At 40.1% G+C, this 16,837-nt stretch overlaps 1 protein-coding gene across 1 annotated transcript in view; it reads right to left on the bottom strand.

Annotated features, from left to right (window-relative positions):
• Nucleotides 1-16,837, bottom strand: part of MROH2B (maestro heat-like repeat family member 2B) — a 55,922-nt gene that overhangs the window by 15,941 nt on the left and 23,144 nt on the right. Inside the window, exons 14-25 of the mRNA XM_012649565.1 lie at nt 16,597-16,704; nt 13,749-13,865; nt 11,738-11,845; nt 11,027-11,179; nt 8,740-8,766; nt 7,933-8,052; nt 7,645-7,724; nt 5,262-5,397; nt 5,073-5,168; nt 4,721-4,810; nt 4,217-4,337; nt 2,038-2,135 (exon numbers count right to left, since the gene is read on the bottom strand). Coding sequence (XP_012505019.1) covers nt 2,038-2,135; nt 4,217-4,337; nt 4,721-4,810; nt 5,073-5,168; nt 5,262-5,397; nt 7,645-7,724; nt 7,933-8,052; nt 8,740-8,766; nt 11,027-11,179; nt 11,738-11,845; nt 13,749-13,865; nt 16,597-16,704 — 1,254 coding nt within the window. The remainder of the gene's footprint in view (nt 1-2,037; nt 2,136-4,216; nt 4,338-4,720; nt 4,811-5,072; nt 5,169-5,261; nt 5,398-7,644; nt 7,725-7,932; nt 8,053-8,739; nt 8,767-11,026; nt 11,180-11,737; nt 11,846-13,748; nt 13,866-16,596; nt 16,705-16,837) is intronic.

Genomic DNA, 16,837 nt, shown 5'->3' on the forward strand with positions numbered 1-16,837 from the left:
GGTACATATGCTTTGGTTACATATATTGTCTTTGCACCACCCAAGTCAGAGCTACAAGCATGCCCAACCCCCAGACATTGCCCACTGTACCGATTAGGTGTGAATTTACCTATCCCCTCCCCCCCTTCCCACCTGCCTGATGCCCTATGAATGTTACTTCCACATGTGCACATAAATGTTGATCAATTAGTACCAATTTTTAATGGGATTGTTTGTTTTTTTCTTGCTAATTATTTTTGATGTGCTGTTGAATTCAGTTTGCTAATATTCTGTTGACAGTTTTTGCATCTATGTTCTTAAAGAACATTGGTATGTAGTTTTCTTTGTGTGTGTGTGTGTGTGTGTCCTTTTCTGGCTTTGATATCACAGTAATACTGGATTGATAGAATGAGTTACGGAGGATTCCCTCCTTCTTGATGTTATGAAACAGTTTCTATAGGATAGGTGTCAGTTCTTCTTTGTATCTGGTAGAATTCGACTGTGAATCCATCTGGTCAGGGGCTACTTTGTGCTGGGAGATTTTTTTTTTTTTACTACTGCTTTAATCTTGCTATTCCTTATTGTTATGTTCAGAATTTCTATTTCTTCCTGATTGGGTCTTGGGAGATTATATGTTTCCAAGAATATATCCATTCTCTCCAGGTTTTCTAGTTCATGTGTGTAGGAGTTTTCATAGAATTCACAGATGATATTTTCTATTTCTGGGGTATCAATTGTAATGTCTCATTTTTCATTTCTGATTGAGTTTATTTGAGTGTTTTCTATTTCTGGTTAATCTGGCTAGTGGTCTATCAATTTTGTTTATCTTTTCAAAGAAACAACTTTTTGTTTCATTGATTTTTTATATTATCTTTTTGGTTTCCATATTGTTTGGTTCTGCTCTGAGCTTGGTTATTTCTTTTCTTCTGCTGGCTTTGGGTTTGGTTTGTTCTTTTTTTTCTAGTTCCTTGAGATGTGACATTAGGTTGCTAATTTGTGATCTTTCTGTCTTTTGGATATAGGCATTTCAGGCTATGAACTTCCCCTGCAGGACTGCTTTGACTGTATTCTATAGATTTTTTTCTTTTTTTTTATTTCAGCATATTACAGGGGTACAAATGTTTAGGTTATATATATTGTTTTCGCCCTACCTGAGTCAACATCACTAATCATCAGGGAAATGCAAATTAAAACTACAATGCGATACCACCTTACCCCTAACACAATGGCCATTATTAAAAAGTCAAAAAACAATAGGTGTCGGTGCGGATGCAGAGAGAAGGGAATACCTGTACACTGTTGGTGGGACTGCAAATTAGTACAACCTCTATGGATAACAGTATGGAGATTCCTCAAAGAAATGAATATAGACTTACCATTCAACCCAGGAATCCTACTACTGGTTATCTACCCAAAGGAAAAGAAGTCATTTTATCAAAAAGACACCTGCACTCGAATGTTTATTGCTTCACAATTCACAATTGCAACGATGTGGAATCAACCTAAGTGCCCATTAATTCACGAATAGATAAAGAAAATGTGGTATATACACCATGGAGTACTACTTAACCATAAAAAGGAATGAAATAGTGTCATTTGCAGCAACATGGATGGAACTGGAGACCATTATCCCAAGTGTAGTATCTCAGGAATGGAAAACTAAGACCATATGTTGTCACTACCAAGCGGGAGCCAATATATGGGTATACACAGGCATAAAGTGATATAAATGGCATGAAAAACCAAGAAGGAGGGAGGATGTGAGAGGGAGTATGGGATAAAAACTTACCTGTTGGGCAAAATGAACACCATTCTGGTGATAGGCACACCAAAAGCCCTGACTTAAGCATTATACAAGGTATCCATGCAACAAAATCACTTGTACCCCCTTAATATTTTGAAGTAAAAAAAAAAAAATGACAGGACAAAAGGTCTTTCATTATGCTTGAATGTCTAGACCATTGCCTTCCTTAATAGTGGGGAGTACATAGCTTACGCATTAGGAAATCAATCCAGAATCATCTTTACATTCCTTGGCAAGACTTCTATATTTATTACCTTAGCTATTTTAGAAGAAACCTTGATCTGGACCTGCACATCATCACTCTCCAGCCCTTCCTGCAAACCCTGGAGTCTTTCCACTTCTAGGTGAATACCTAAATTCAACAGAGAGAGAAATGAGTAAGAGTTCAAAGACCTGATGGGGGTTGCTGAGGCTGCCTATATTTTGATATGACACTAAATCAGCCGCTGTCTGGTGAGGTGGTGAACACATTGAGTATTTCCTACTTGGTGGTACCATGCTGAATACCCTGCATACAATGATTTCATTTACTATTCACAAAGATTTTCTAAGGAAGACTCTTCGGTTATTGTCTCGATTTTGGAAATGAGAAAACTGGGGCCGAGAGATGTGATGCCATTGCTGAAGTTCATGCAATGAGTTAAAATAGGAGAGTCAGAATTTGAACCCTAGTCTGCCTGACACAAAGCCCACAATCTGACTACTCTGCTATACTGCTATCTCTTTCAGAGTTCAATTCTTCAGCGAGCTACCTCACTGGGGAAATTGAAAAGTAACTACTGTGATAAAAAGTTTCCATCAGCAACTGCATAAGTGATTGTTGAGATCAACTTATAAATGCAGACCTAAACAATAATGATTTTCTGTTTTCTTTAAATTTGAATGTATAGTAATTGTGGAAACTAACACTTGAGCATTCTGTGGAAGGCAGGCTAGCCCAGTGGAACACATGTGCACACACCTCGGCTCAGAGGACAGCTATACTACTTTCGGTGAACTTCTTAATTTCATATCCCTCATCTCAAAACTAGTTGAGCAACATCCGTGAGTATTAATGGGTATTTTATTTAGTATCACACTTGTTACTTGTGCCTAGTAGGAGTTTAATAGCACATGTTCTTTCTCTCCCTCTACCATGCTTGTTTGATCAGTCAAGGAAAAAGAATTAATGTAAATGAAGAATGGGATTTCTTGTTAACAAAGAGTATATGAGGAACTGAATTTTTCATGTTTTAGGAAAAGAAAGTAGGCAAAAGGAAGAATAGGTAGAACAATAACAATAGGTAGAATAATAACAGGTAGAATTCAAATTCAGTCCCTTTCTGGTACATTTCAACTCTTATTGGAATGGTTCTTCAGCTCTTTCTTTTTCTCTTTTTCTTTTCTTTTCTTCTTTTCTTTCTTTTTTCTTTCTTGTCTTGGTAAAAGCGTATATCCTTAATGACTTATCTTTCCATAGTTGAAGGGACTTTCCTACCTATTCTGACTCTCCTGAATAAATTTTTTCTTCTTGACTGGGTACTCCCCAATTCCCCAACCAAAGCTCACCTTTTGGCTGTAACGCACTTTACTTATGTGAATCTTAGAATTATAATATCTCTGTGTTTCCAGTACCAGAACAGTGTCTGACACATGGAAAGGAACTCAATATATATTTTGAGTAGCTAAAAGAGTGATGAGCGGAACATAGACATGAGATGGCATTAAACCTAGACTGAGTGTTCCTGGCTGCACCTGGTGTCCACAGAACTGTGCACACACAGTGTAGGGCTGTCGTAGGTGAAACACATGCTGAATTAACCCTGATAGGATGCCCTGATTGTTGGTTTCAGCATGAGACTGAGGTTTTGAAATTCCTTATATTTTCTGATATTGACAATTATTATAATGCACTTGGAGAGCAGGAGGAGGTCACGCTCTGCTGAGAAAACCTTCACAAAGTTCTGTCTCTTAGAGAGCTTTGAAAGTCACTTAGCACCACAATAACAGTGCAATCTTCTCCTGAAGAAAACTATGTGATAGAGGAAGCATTGCTAATATGCCCAATTGCTCAGTGATTTAAATCAGAGACTCTCAAAACGTTTTACCCACTTTAATGGATCTTTATAATGTTGCAGTGTTATTATCTTTATTTTAAAAAGCAGGAAAACAGAGTCACTGAAGAAAAAATGACTTGTTTCAGATCTGAGAAAGACAAATTCTGTGATATAATTAAGATATTAAAACTGAGAAATGGCTAAACTAGAGAGGGAGCGAGAAAGATAGGAGAAGAGGGGAGAAGAGGGAGGTGGAGGGAAGAGAAGGGAAGGTGAGAAGAGGAGAGAGAATCATGAGAGGAGAGGAAGGAAAGAGATATAGATGAACAAAGAGAAAAACAGAATAAAAGAAAATAGACATCTTGTCTTCTTTGTGGGTTCCCCACCTTTCTCTCACCTTTTATACAGAGCAGACCGATAGCCGAGCTAGCAGCTGCCTGGCGGATGGTGGGCAGGGTGTCGCAGCAGTGAGGAGCCAGGAGCCCGAGGAGTGAACCTATTTTAAAGTCCTCTGGTGCCTGCAGGACAAAGGAGGCACTCCCATGTGGTGAGGTGGCTGGATGATTTCCCAGGATATTCCCAACACTGGATCTCAAGTCCCTTATTTTCTCTCTGCAGGTCCTTAGAATGAAGTTTAATCTTAAACTTTCCCTTAAAATGTGCCTGATTCCTTAAGGGTAGTGGAAAAGTAAGCAAGCAAGCATGCAAAGACAACCAAATGGCTCAACTGCAGTGTGCTTGCTGCAATCTGGAACGAGGAGGTACCTGTCTGGGGGTTCTCAGGAAAGCACTCCACTCTGAGACCCGAGATCCACCAGACAGGTGTTTTGAATTCCAGAGGCCTCGGAGATCCCTGTTGTTTGCAAGCAATGAAATATATTTATTTTAGGGGATTACTTACTTCAATATCATTTGTCAGCACTTTTGCAATGATCTGGAAGGCTCTTTCTCTTTCCCATTCCTTTTGTGAAACAAGCCACATCCGGAGAAGCTGTGATCAAGGAATAAATGTACTTCCCTTAGTATTCTTCATACACATTTAGCCTCATATTCTCTCTCTGTCTCTCTGTCTTTGTCTCTCTCCCCTTTTTTCTCTAACAGCGTTCTCATATCCTCACAAACAGTTTTTTAAGTGGACTGGCTCTACATGGCGGGGAGGGTCAGGCTGGATGTATCCCTGTGAGGAAGAGTCTGGCACGCAGGAGGACAGATCGGGGAGAGTGGGCATCGGTTTGAGTGGAGGTCCTACTCACATTGAACATTTCTTGACAGTCCTCTGCCTTCACGTTGTCCCATATCACGGTCCTCAGAAGTTTTCCTAGAGCATCCATGGATCGTTCATAGAGAAACTGAAATCGAATGTGCATGTGTGAGTCCCAGCCTGAGGCGAGAGTAAAGTCCCACTCCAGTGTTTCATCCACTCAGGCCTCGCTGCCACGTACTTTAATGTGCTCCTTGTCCTTGTCCGTCCGGCCATCATTTGTCAGACTTCCCAGAGGTGGGAGGGGCAGCAGCCTGCGAATATTCTCTTCAAGAATATTGAGGTGGTCATTTAGTGAGAGCTTCGGCTTCAGTTTGCTGAAACGAGAAGCATGAGGAGGATGGATATTATGATTAACAACAGAACACCCCCCGTGAATTCCCAAGAGCCGCCAATCCAATCTAAACACGTGGCAGATGTGGCACATTTTCTGCCATGTTGAGGGAAGTGGTGACAGGAGTAGAAAAGATAGGGACATAGAATCAGGCTGCACTGGTGAGCATAGTCAAGATGCCTCAGCTCTAACTGACTAGAGTGATGCAGGAGTCGTCGCTCGCTTTGTGTGATTAACACTTTGTTATATGATGTGTACTAGCACTACCTACTTGTTTTCTCCACTGTGTGTGTGTGTGTGTGTGTGTGTGTGTAAAAGAGAGAGAGAGAGAGAGAGAGAGAGAGAGAGAGAGAGAGAGAGAGAGAGAGAGAGAAATATCTCCCCAAGAAGATTCTAAGTCTGGGGCAGTGAGTTTTATCAACTTCTTATGTCCTCTCGTGCTCTATGTAGTGCCACATGTACAATAGGTTCTTATGAATGCACAAGTGAATAAATGATACTGGAATCTTTCTTCCTTTACTTCTTTGTTTCTTTCGGGTATTTACTATAGACATCATGAGGATATGGAAAAACCTGGATGTGATTTGGGAAAACGCAAATGTTCAATAAACATGAAAACCCCATTTCTTAAATAAATGTAAATTAAGACAAGATACCACTTACCAGCTACCAAACTAGCAAAAAATTAAAAATGATGACACTATCAGGGAAGGGTGAAAATAATTCTCGAAGAAAGGAATAAAATTCAGTACCAGCTGGGAAAGCTTTAGTGAGAGTCTTCTCATTTTTATTGTCTGGCTGACTGCTTTTTTAAAAAATCAACTTATTTATGTACAATAATCTGCATCCATTTAAAGAATTTTGACAGATGTACACACCCATGAAAACACCACCACAACCAATATAGAACATTTCTATCATCACTTGGTTTTTCCTTATTCCTCTTTGCAGTTCATCTTTTCCTCCTCCTTGACAACCACCGATTTTCTTGCTGTCATTAGAAATTAATTTTCAGTTTCTACAGCTGCCCTGTCTAAGTGTGAGTAGTCACTGGCCACATGTGGCTACTCAACACCTGACCTGCAGCTGGTCTGAATTAAGATGTAAGTGTAAAACACACTGGATTTTGAAGATATAGTATAAAAAGTAATGTTGGGCAGATAGAAGGGGGGAGGAGGGGCTGGGCATATACATAATAATGAGTGCGATGCGCACCCACCATTTGGGGGATGGACACGCTTGAAGCTCTGACTCTGAGCAGAGGGGGAGCAAGTGCAATATATGTAGCCTAAACATTTGTACCCCCATAATATGCTGAAATTAAAAAAACAATAATAAAAAAGAAAATAGAATGGTGGTTTCCAGGGGCTGCGGGGAGGAAAGAATGGGGAGTTAGTTATTCAGTGGCTATACAGTTTCAGTTTTACATGATGAAAAGAGTTCTGGAGATTGGTTGTATAACAATGTGAATGGTGAATGGACTTAACACTATTGAACCATATACTTAAAGATGACAAATTTTGTGTGTTATGTATTTTGCCATAATCGAACATAAAAAAATCAAGAAATGAAAAAAGAATGCTGTTTATGAAGAAATGCTAATAATGTGCAAACATGTAATGTGAAGTGAGAAAAAGCAGAATGAGAAATCACATGCAGCATAGAATCTCAACCCTGTAATAAAAATGGAAGACTAGAAATAAAGACTTGAAGGAAATATGCCAAAATGTGTACCACGGGAAGATTATAGGTGATTTTATTATTTTAAAACATTTTCTGTAGTTTCCAAATTTTAACAATAAACTTGTATTCTTTTACTTTGAGGGAAAATATTATTTTAAAAGCACGCCTAAAATTTTCATCTTCAGGTTTATTGCTGCTAACCATATAGAATGTAATTAGGACTTTCGTAAGTTTTTAATTGGAAGATTAAAATTTGCCTATAGGCTAAGATCTAGGGAGAAAAATTTCCTTTTGCACAGAAATTTCCGTCAGTCCTCATATATCAATAAATCTGATTCCTCTGAACAGCTCTTTAGTCTCTGTCAGTCATCAAATGCTCAATCTCTCAGCCAGCTCTGTAACTCTTTCGAAGGAGAAAAAGCCCCAGTTTGAAAGTGTTTATTTTTGGGAGGGTGCACTGGTGTCCGCATTGATAAGTAAGTCAGTTGATCAGGAGGACGAGGGGGAAGAAATACTTTTTCAATAGGAAGAACAAAGGATTTTCTACCTGAGGTATCTAATGGCGATTAAGGCTTTCCACCGAACAGGGCTAGCTAAGGAATCCAGGGGTTCATCCCTAATGAAGTCCTGCAACACAAACAAGGAGGTGAAATGTTTCAGAAAAGTTCAAGGATGCAGCTGCAACCTCACTGGACCATTGGGTACCCTGGGTCAGAAATAAGGCAGAGATCTGTTATGTGGGATTGGTGAGTTTCATACATTTTAAAAAAGACAGCCCTGCGCTCTTGGTAATGGGATACTTAGGGTCTTCCTCATTCCTTCTCTGCACACTCACCAGCATGTAACCCATTAGCGTCTCCTTGTAGGAAAACTGGAATTTGAGATCCTCAGCATCTTGGACAGCAATGACAATCTCAGTGATGCTCCTTGTGAAACTCATTTGCAGATCTATGTCCTAAAGCAAAATAATTCACGATGCAAGCCAGGGTCTTAGGCACCACACTCCGGTCTATAAACATGTGATCTGGGGTTGAAATATGTGCCCAGACAGGAGTGAGAATGTTCGCTCTCTTTGCTATCTCTACTCCAGACTAGGATCTAAGTAGCAGGAAAGGGGAGAAACAAAGGTCAATCTCTTCCCCCATCACCCATGGTAGATTGAAAGTTCTCCAGAGTAGTGGCTTTCAAATGTTTTTGACCACAAACTGCAACAGGAAACAGTTTAAAATTCCACCTAGTACTTAAATGCATGCACAAAATATATCTAACATACAACTGAAATAAAGTTTAATAATACTTACAATTGCTATATGCAATGCACCCTTCTATTTTCTCTTTCATAGTATTTCATTAAAAAAATATGCTGGTTGTGACCTCTTAAATTGATTTCCTGTTCAACCAGTGGGTCACAATTCAAAGTCTGAAAAACATTGCTTTAGTTTATAGCTCACCTTTTAAACTACCTGGAACTAGAACACAGCTACTTGTTCTGCCCTAGATCAGGATCATGAGTCCTGGCTTTGGAATTGGATTAATTAGTTATATACTGGGATCCTTTCCACTGGAATCAAATCAAGAGAATATTTATTTATGTTTGGCACACTTCAAGGAAGCATGATATTTCTGTCTGTCTATCTCATACCTTGTTCATCACAGACACGCCCAGAATCTGAAAAGTCAAAGACAAAAGCAGATACTCAGTGAGCAGCAGTCAGAGACAACTCAGCCCAACAGAAGGACCCCCACTACTCCCACCCCCCACACACCCATCAACAATAATGAAACAGTATTGGAATCTTGCCTCAGGTGGTGGGTGGGGTGGTCTTTGCTAAGGGGAAAGGAGCTGTTCACTTCCTCCCCCATTTTTAAAGTTAAACCTTGCACCTTGGCAGATTCTTTCCCTCAGGTGAGTGCTGAATAAGCTTCAGGAGGCAAGATAGAGACTTCAAGCCTTTGGGTTTTCAGGCTTCACAATCAGTTTTAAGAGGTTCCACACACTTTGGTAAGGAAAAAAGGTAAGGGCTCTTGGGGAAAGGAGCAGTGGAAAGTTATAATACGAAGTCATAGAGCGGCTGACTCTGGAACTGAGAGTACAGTCAGTTCTGCTATAATGCTCGCCTTGGAAATGCAAAGTTGTTCCAAGGAGATTGATACACTGTATCAGGGAATACTTTTAGCACGTACCAAGTTTGCATTTGCTTAGGTGCCTTTCGTCTGAGACTGACGGTGCACAGTTGAACTGAGCCCTGTGGGAATACCCAAAGCATGCCCCAAGCATCTACTAGCTGCCCCAGTTGACTCTGTTATGAGCCACTCCTGTCCAAATCTGGTGTTGCAGGTATCCGTGGAATTTAAGATAATCTTCCTTTCTTCCACCATTTCGTAATAACTCACAACTTTCACAACTGACCTCAAGTGTTTCAAGGTAAAGTGCCCCCTTTTGGGTAGTATTTCTGTATTTTTAATTTTTTAAAAAAGATTAGGTTCTCATCTTTTTGTAAAAAGTATGTCACTAATGGAGGTTTTCGAAAGTTGTGCCCGACCCTATTTCCCCCATAATCTCTGTGTTTTTCCTGTATTATCTTGTGCATATGTAGTGTTACAGAAGAATTGACTGTACCCTGAAATGCATAGCAATATTTGTCTGAATCATCTTTATTTCCCTTCCTCTTTTATTTTCCTCAATGATTGACTAAAAATTAATGTAACATGAAACATCTTTTATTATGTTTTCGATTCTCGGCATTGCTTATCAGATTTGGGGGCATCGGAATCAGCTCCTGAGGAGCGTGTTCCGTCAATGATCCATCCCTGAACACTGTGATTCATTGGGCATCTCTATTTTTAACAGGCTTTGCAGGCGATTCTCATGCAACTAAGGTGTGGGGATCACTGCCCTACACTCTCCCACTAGCACCTACTGATGAGCTCCCCATGAGCCCATTTTCAGCACATACACATACGAATAAATGTCAAGAGCACTTATGTACCAGACGTGTGGTTTGTGGAGACACAGGAGAGGAGATAAAGGAGCATCTGGCACAGTCCCTAACATCAAGGTGCTGATAACGTAATGGGAGAAGCAGATGTGCACATAGTCAGTGGAAGCTCCCCACGCCTGTCTATAAATAAGAATCATTCATGAACTTAAAAGCATAGAGATTTCCAGCATTTTCCCAAGAACTACTAGAAAATCAACTTCTCTGGAAAGTGACTCTGGCAAGCTATATTTTAAACTTGATCCCTAAGTGATTCTTAGGTGGCCAACCTGGTACTTGTCAGCAAAATGGATGAATTGACAATATGGATAAAGCAGTTTACTGAAGATACAAAGAAAGTGCTATGGAAGACAGAAATGACCAGAGCAGTTCCAACTTAGTTCGGAGGCTCCAAGGCTGGAATACTCTAGGTGTGTTTGAGGAGCATCAGGGAGGGTCAGGGCGGCTGGAATGAATGTGGAAGGGAAAATAGGTAAAGTGACTTGAATAACTTGACAAAGGACATATTTTATTCACTTAAAAATGCATATATGGCACTTTCCATTTAGGTGGTTTATAAATATTTCCACATTAAGTAACATTTCTGAGACTATTATAAGGAAGTAATAAGCCAGTTGCCTTAAAGTAGTACAGGAGTAATTGTTTTAAGTTCAAACAAGGGTGAGATCACTATGGAAACAATTGATCTGGGAAAGCATCACAGGAGTGGTAGGACGCGGACTGCCCAAGGCCTTGGGAAAGAAACAAATCACCTGACTGTATTTCATAATAAATTTTTCTGTTCCCATATGTTCTCATCTCCCAAACATACCAGATACTAACTTTCCTTTGGCCTATATCCTTTGAGCCTAAAGATTCCCATGAGGTGGGCCCCTGTAAGATTCGGGAAGCCCAGCCTGGAAACGGAGGCAGCCCTGCTATGGGCATTACCTGAGAGCATTGGCTGTAAAGCAACAGGACTTGGGATACGACGTCTTGGTCAAGCCTGGCGAGAAGTTGCTGCTTGGGAGCATGGAGGGCCACGGCTCCGTAGATCACCATGATGTCTGTCTTGGTCAGGCTCTTTTTCCCAGAAAAAAGGCTCTGAAGACCAGGAAAGGGAGACATGAAAAACGTGACCTAAGGAGTTTTCTTTCCTCTCATGCTTTTTTCTAATCCCATGGACCACTACTGAGATTGAGAGACTGGACTGGGATGATTAAAATGAATCTAAAATTGATACAGTCTTGCTTGTCTAAATGTAAACAGCCAGGACTGTGTCGTGGGCCTATCAGGCCTTCATAGAGGTGGCGGCTGTGAGAGGCTTTGGTAACTGTTTACTTGTCAGATCCCTCTCCTTCAGGGGAAGCCGAGCATACATAATGGAAGCTGCTGGTGAGGCTGAGCAGTTGGTAGAGGGACAGACCTAGGCACACGTGGCGCTGATTAGGACCTTCCAGATCAGCATTAGTGACAGAGAAAATGGAGTAGACTTGTTACATAGCTGATCATCCTACAGAGCCTGGGCTTGGACAGTTCTGACCCGGAACAGGACCTGGGGACAGGAGTAAGTATAATATGGAGAAAGAGTAGTCACTGAAGAAATCAGTTTCATTTGCCCTTGCAATGACTTAGAGCTTTCAAGAAGATTATTCTTTTTACCTTACATCGATTCATGAAAAACTTTTCCTGATTTTGGAATGTTTTAAGAACTTTTAAAACAATATCCAAGTGGTTCTCGGCACAATGTCCTAAAATAGCTGTTATTCCCTAAAATCAGAAAAGGCATGAGATTTTGAGTTTAACCATTCATTTAGTCAACAAATATTTATCGAGCACCTACTATGTGCCAGGCATTCTTTAGGTCCTGAGGATACAGTAGGGAGCAGAATATACCTGACTCCCCCTTCTTGTGGAGTATACAACCAGGAGGACTGACAGGGAAGCAACAAGGAAGTGAAATAAGGGTAGACAGAAATTTAGTAAGCATGTAAATATATGGTATTCCAGATGGTGACAAGTGCTATAGAGATAAGTAAAACAAGAAAAGGAAATAGCTGGCTATGTTTGGGGGAAGTTTGCAATTTAAATAGGATGGCCACATGAGTAAGTTGATATTGACTGAAATGTGTGAGGGAGTGAGCCATTGGACTTTCTGGAAAGGAGAGTTCCAGCCAGAGAAAAAGTATGTGCAAAGGCCCTGAGGTTTACTGAAAGGCTGAGTGAGCAATCAGGGAGGAAAGCAGGGAAAACTGACGTCAGACAGGAGGTAGGGGTGGGTTCTAATATTGCCTTTTAGGCCATCCTGAAGATTTTGGACTTTTAATCTAAGATTGGTGGAAAGCCAATGAATGATTTTTTGAGCTCGAGTTAACTGATATTTTTAAAGGATCATTCTGTTGCTGAAACTTTATTGTATATTAAGTGATTAAATTTTCGAAAGCTGATAGCTCTTGTTTCACACTCTAAGCTTATAACCCCCCTGCCCATATTCTCCCCTCCCCACCTCTCTTGTCTAAGGCTGATTTCACCACAGAACCTTCATGGTAATTTGTTCATGAATACTGTTATATTTGGTTGCATAACCTTGCTAGAGCTACCATGAAAATCATAGACTAGACCAGTCTTGTGGACCCAGGATTTTAATCCAGCTAGTCTGAGCCAGAATTGGAGATCTTGACATTATGTGATTGAGAGTCATGTTTAAAAGACTGAAAGCCAATTAGGTTCAGTGAGATCAAGAAAGTCATGTATTAAAACTTTACTCATTCAGAGTGTGTGGCACACACCCAAGAACTTAAAGTTAAGTAAAAAAGGTATTTGAAAAACTCAGATGGATGTCACAGTTTGTCTTTTAAAACTTTTGAAACCCTCAGACCTTGAATGAGAGCCTTGTTATATGCTTATATCTAAAATCAACCTTTTTTTTTGCCTAGCCTATAGCAGAACTAAAATGGAAATAGTTAGAAATAGTGCCAAAAGCAAGAAATTTTAACAATATCTGTCAAGGAAAAAAATAATAGTAATATAAAAGGAGATTTCAGTAAAGTCTACTGGTCTCTGGCCATTTAATGTAGGAGAAAGAACCCTAAATATCTCAGAATTTCTGAGGAGAGTATATAATAAAACACAAAACAATATTTTTATACTGGTGGGCTTTATTAGCCTGGGGAGGTTTGTTTTGTTGTTGTTGTTGGTTTTTTTGTTTGTTTGTTTGTTTTTTGGATACACATCCTCTCACTACTCCACATTTATATATGCTCTCCAGCCTAGGCTAAGATAGAAAATAAATGCTTTGCAAAAGCTCTGCAGGTTGTACTTATATTCTCTCTAGATCAAAAACCAATGGTCTATGAGGTTGTTTTCAGCTTTTAAATTAAATGATTTTGATATTCACAATCATGCTCTAAGTTATAAAGCCAAGATAAAAGTTTATCAAAGTGAGAATGATTAAAATTCATTTTAAAATGTTTTCACAAACTTGGTTAAAAATGAAGTATTGATATTTAAATAGGGAACTCTCATGTCTCTGAAAAATTTTGTTGGACTATTCTGAATGTATTCATGGATAATTCTGGTTAAGTACAATATTATCATACGAGCTCTCAGAGGTTTTATGGGTAGGATAGATTTGTCATCATCGTAATAGGAAATTGAGAGAAAGGGGTCCCACCTGTCTTTGATCTCCCAGTTGGTGGGGAGCAGTCAGAAACTCCTTAATCTGTGAGCTTACAAAGTTTGTATCTTGGCAGGATGTTAAGGTGGTTCCCAAGGCTTTCCAAAGGAATTTCTGGAAAACAAAAGACAAGCGAGAGGATTTTAAAGGTTGGAAAGCAAGACTTTGATGAAAAGTGAAAGGGTTAAAACAGTCATCTGAAGGAAAGAAGTTGGGATAACTTAACAACTGCAGAATAGCCATGCACCTCAACTATTATCTCTTCTTGAAAGTGTTTCCCTCCCCTAGGATCTGCCCTCGACCTGTCCTCTTCTATAACTTGTGCCCTGCCATTAACATACCTTCACTCGCTTTTGTAATTTTTAGATTTTCTTGTTTGTCTCTATGCTCAGAATTTGGGTTTTTGGCAGCAGAAGGTCTTATGCGTTATTTCCACTGTACAGTTCCTTGTAGCTAATATTTGCTTAACAAATGCTCATTGAATAAACATGCTCCCTGAAAATAGGCTAATTTTGAAGATGGCTTTAATTTGTTTTCTGAGATTCAAATCATTTATAGCTATATAATATCAAATTGGCATCTCTTTATTTAGAATCCCTATCTTGTCACATGCAGGAGAGGAAACTGACTAATTGGTGGTCTGCTTCGAGGACCCTGCATGGCTCACAGGATTGTAGCTACTGATTGGCCATTATTGATCAGAGAGGAATCTGTAGAGTAGGGAGAAAGGAAAGGCTAGTAGAAACATATGGAGTTAAATTATTACATCCAGAGGAACTTCCGCAGACCAGTCTGACTTGGGATGAGAGGGGGCCATGAGATGGTAAAACAGGTGGAGCAGCTGCTGTGACCTCGACTGCCAGAGCGACAGCCGCCTAACCAGAGCAAGACTCTGGCTAGGCCGCATCCGCTCCACTCTCAGTTGTCCAGGCAAAAATTCTCTATGATAAGGGAATTATAGTGAGGAAAATTGTGTACAACGCAGAAGTAAATATGAATTTGGGGCAAAGCTGCTAGGGTCCATTTAACTCGACCTTGGAAAGAATCTGGAAAAGTCTTATGCTGCAGAAAAAAATTGATGTCATAAAGGGGAAAATCCGACTTAGGTGTAAAAGGTTAGTCTTAATGCCTTCCAGGCCTCCTGAACTGCTGCTTCCCTGCTGATTTGGGTTCAATGTATTGTGTGTTCCTGATTTGTGACTTGTACAGAATCCAAGAAATCAGGAACCCAAGTGAGCAGTGCAAAAACAGTCACAACTTTTCTATCCTCCCTCCATCCATGTCTCCTTTCTATGGGACATTGTAGCTTCTTCCATCAGGAAAGGCGCTTATTTTCCCAGTCTTTGACCTGTGCTGGCCTTGTGACTTGCTTTGGCCAATAGAATGTGGCAAAAGTGATAGTGGGCTAGTTCTGAGCCTATACCTCAAGAGACCTTATATACTTTGCAGCTACCAAGTTGAGAAGTCTGGGCTAGGCTGCTGGAAGATGAGAGACCACAAAGAATAGAAATAAGCTGTCCTAGTTAAGACTGTTGTACACCAGCCAACCTCCATATACCCTGCGAGCCTAGTTGAGATCAGGTGACTGCCCAGGTAAGGCCAGCCCAAACTGTGAAACTCCAAAATTGTGAGCTAAAGAGGTGGTTGTTATTTTAAGCCACTTGGGGTAGTTTGTCATGCAGCAAAAGCTAATTAGGGCGCTCTTACTTTACTCCCGTTCAGTGTTAGGGTTGAGAGCCAATCAGGAAGCTTATTGCTCAAATTGCTCTGCCTACCCATACCACCATTATCCTGGAATAATCTTGTGGGTCTGGAAGCTATTGGATGAATGGTATGACATGAGGTGCACAGGGCTAGTTCATGTGATAAGACTTGCTCACCAAGTCTTCTTGCTGTGTTGGTAGGGTTGGTAGGCCAATTTGGAGAATCAGCACTCTGTGTCACATTAGGGAGTCAATCAGTGAGTGGAATTTTAAAATACATAGGAGAGATGAAGATTGATAATGAATAATTTGTGGGAAGAAATACTTAATATTGGAACTGACAAGGGTTAAATATTTTTCCCAGGAAAATAAATTTATGAATGATATTAACATAATAAAGACCATGATCAAAGCTATTTTTATGTTGAGTACATACCTTATGCTAGGCACTTCATTGGGGACTTGGTATACTTTATCTCATTGAACCTTCATAATACTAAAGCCCTCACAGGTGGGTATGGTGTCTATTTTATTGATGAGTATAGTGAGGATCCAGAAAGGTTAGATAACTGAACTAAGGCTACATTCGTAACAAGCAGCAGGAAATGTATTCAAACCCCATTTAGAATGGATGGCTACAAGGTGGAGGGGTAGGGAGAGGCTGTTTGGAGACAGGAATGGAAGAACTGGCTTTTGAGCATTCTTTTCAGCTCTAAGCTTTTGTTAAATTGCAGTAGATTGTTTCTTATAGCTAGCCTTACAAGACTGGCATAATGGAAACTGAGGCATAGCTGACATTAAACCAGTGCCGTGGCAGAGACTGCTATTTGCCCTGCAGTATCCATTCTTCTTCCTCCTCTGAAGAGAATCCCTGAGTTTTGTCAGACACATATGTATCTTATAGGCATTATTCCTCCCAGTCTTCCTTGCAGACAGGTGTGGCCATCTGAATAAGTTTTGGTCAAATGTGAAGTGAAGAGAAGGTAGTATTCAACTTTCAGCAAATGGTCTTAAAAAGAGGGAACTTCTTTTCCTAACTATTCCTCCCTCCTTTTGGTTGCAGTACAGACAAGATGAAGCTTGAGCAGCCATTTTGGATCACACAGTAAAAGCTAAGGTCCTGTCTTAGCTGAAAAACCAACCTTCTCAATGGAGGTGTTGCTGTAACTATCCATTTGCTGGTTGAAATCTCGACTCAGCTGAATGGTCCAGGCTGTGTCACTGATCTTCCATAAGGATTCTTTGAGCAACTGTTGTAGGAAGTGGAAGTTAGATATGAGTGTGACTGTTTAGTGTGCTTTCTCGATATACTTTTGTCACTTTATCTTTTAAAAGCATAAATATATGTTAAATGGGAGTATTCCTTTTCCATAAAATAACTGG

The sequence above is a fragment of the Propithecus coquereli genome, unplaced genomic scaffold (assembly GCF_000956105.1).
Source record: "Propithecus coquereli isolate 6110/MARCELLA unplaced genomic scaffold, Pcoq_1.0 Scaffold110, whole genome shotgun sequence".
Taxonomy (NCBI): Eukaryota; Metazoa; Chordata; class Mammalia; order Primates; family Indriidae; genus Propithecus; species Propithecus coquereli.